General features: G+C 33.0%; 1 protein-coding gene across 1 annotated transcript; it reads right to left on the bottom strand.

Annotated features, from left to right (window-relative positions):
- Positions 1–247: 247 nt before the first annotated feature.
- LOC104809817 (NAC transcription factor 29-like) lies at positions 248–1,272 on the bottom strand. Its single transcript, XM_010535893.1, has 2 exons — positions 819–1,272; positions 248–716 (listed from the first exon to the last, which is right to left on the bottom strand). The coding sequence occupies exons 1-2, from the start codon at positions 1,062–1,064 to the stop codon at positions 381–383; spliced, it is 582 nt and encodes a 193-aa protein (XP_010534195.1). The 5' UTR covers positions 1,065–1,272; the 3' UTR covers positions 248–380.
- Positions 1,273–1,798: the final 526 nt, after the last annotated feature.

Below are 1,798 nucleotides of genomic sequence, written 5' to 3'. Positions count from 1 at the left end.
TTTTTTTTTGTAGTGTCTATATAAACAAGTTTAATACATCAAACCATGTATAGGAAACAAATTCTGAATCGGAAATATATATCGAACCATTGAATATGATTGAGTTAAAATTTCAATACTTTGGTTTTTCTAAATCTTTAACAATACAATACTGATGGTATATTTTTGTATGTTTTGTTTGATTTAGAGATCAAATACGTTTTCCACATTTATTATTTTTTTTCCTTTAGAAAAAACTGTTATTGGGTGATTATTATAAAGTTAACACAACATAGAAAAAATATTAGACATTAACATAATGGAAGTTAAATGTAAAACTTCCAATATATACTACTAAGGGCCAATACATTCACACTCATACTAGACAATGGATAGATACTTCACGGGAGTTGAAACATAGTCTGGTGATCGCTGACGACTCGGTGATGATTTTCACGATAAAATTCGCCGAACCCTCCAGTTTCGAGGATGAAATCGTCGATCGCATAATCGAGTAAAGCGAAATCAATTGAATTAATATCGGCTAAAAGGTGAGAGATCGGATCCTGGTCGAGTGATTTAGGCCGAGTCGACAGTGTCGTCATGATCTCCCGTTCTTCTCCGTGTTCTTCCGTAGAAAGAGTTGTTTCCTCTGTTTGATCTAAATCTATGTCATTCTTTCCTTTATCCATATTCTTCTCTGCAACCTTCTTCTTATAAATCCTGCACAAAACCCACTTATCCAACCACAAGCCCAACCAAAAAAATAAATAAATAAAAATCAGCAACCTTATATTATAACCAAAATCATAAATTCAAACTATCTTCTTGGTTATCACCAGCATCATAGATTCTTGTTTTCTGGGATCATATTGTCGACGGAGCTTGTGCAAGCAATACTCGTGCATGTGCCAACCGGTTTTGGCCCCATCTTTGTACAAGGCGAGGGGTTTCTTGTAGCCCAAGGTACTCCGCCCTTTCTTTATAGTTGTGCCCATTCCACTCGTTTTCCAATAACCAGAACCCGATTTCCGGCTAAAATAATATAAAATAGGATCTAACCAGGTAATTGCCAGGGGTCGCATTTGCAGATATCGAACTCCGGGATGATGGGAACATAGGAGGATTTAGACAAGACCTTTTTACGTAGATAGTGAACGATTAGTTCTTCGTCGGTCGGGTGAAACCTGAATCCCGGAAGAAGCTTGCTCATGTCATTTTCCGACATCTTTTCAATTAGTGGAGATACTAAGATTTTTTTTTTTATGCTTTTGGTTTTTATGATTTTTTTTTTGTTCGAAAGGAGAGATAGATGGGCTTTTTATGATTGAGGTTTGTCGTCGTTTAGTGTGTTGAGTCACATGTTTTCTTCGTCGTTTACTATGTAATCATTTCTCTATCCAATTATTTTCATGTCATATTTGTTTTTATAGAACAATAATAATATAATTTAATGATCAGCAGACCGAGACTTCCTAAAATGTTTGTAAAAAGCCATGAGAATTATACACAATTAAAGGATAAAATTGGAAAAACTGATGATAAACTTAACCATATTTTACTATTCACAACATTTTTACAAGTTTATACATTTCAAATAAAATATCGCGTAAACTTTATAGTTTGGTTTTATTCGACTTAGTATGAAATAAATAAATATTAATATTTTATATTTGAATAAATAATATCGATTTTTTTAAAATCTCAATTTTGGTGGAATCATTCAGAAACAATAAACTATCATTTCAAGTGCAGTGGATTCGGCAATAGATCACATCATGTCTATCCATGCGAATAAAAATTCAGTATTTAAAAAAAA

The sequence above is a fragment of the Tarenaya hassleriana genome, unplaced genomic scaffold (assembly GCF_000463585.1).
Source record: "Tarenaya hassleriana unplaced genomic scaffold, ASM46358v1 Cleome1698, whole genome shotgun sequence".
Classification (NCBI taxonomy): domain Eukaryota; kingdom Viridiplantae; phylum Streptophyta; class Magnoliopsida; order Brassicales; family Cleomaceae; genus Tarenaya; species Tarenaya hassleriana.
Note: the sequence above shows the minus strand (reverse complement) of the source record. Positions and strands in the feature narration are given on the sequence as shown.

What these genes read in the sequence shown, in the direction of transcription:
- LOC104809817 (XM_010535893.1), bottom strand. Translation starts at nt 1,064, where the DNA reads ATGCGACCCCTGGCAATTACCTGGTTAGATCCTATTTTATATTATTTT. An exon ending in AACAAGAATCTATGATGCTG is followed by an intron (nt 717 to 818) that starts GTGATAACCAAG and finishes TGGTTGGATAAG; the next exon opens with TGGGTTTTGTGCAGGATTTA.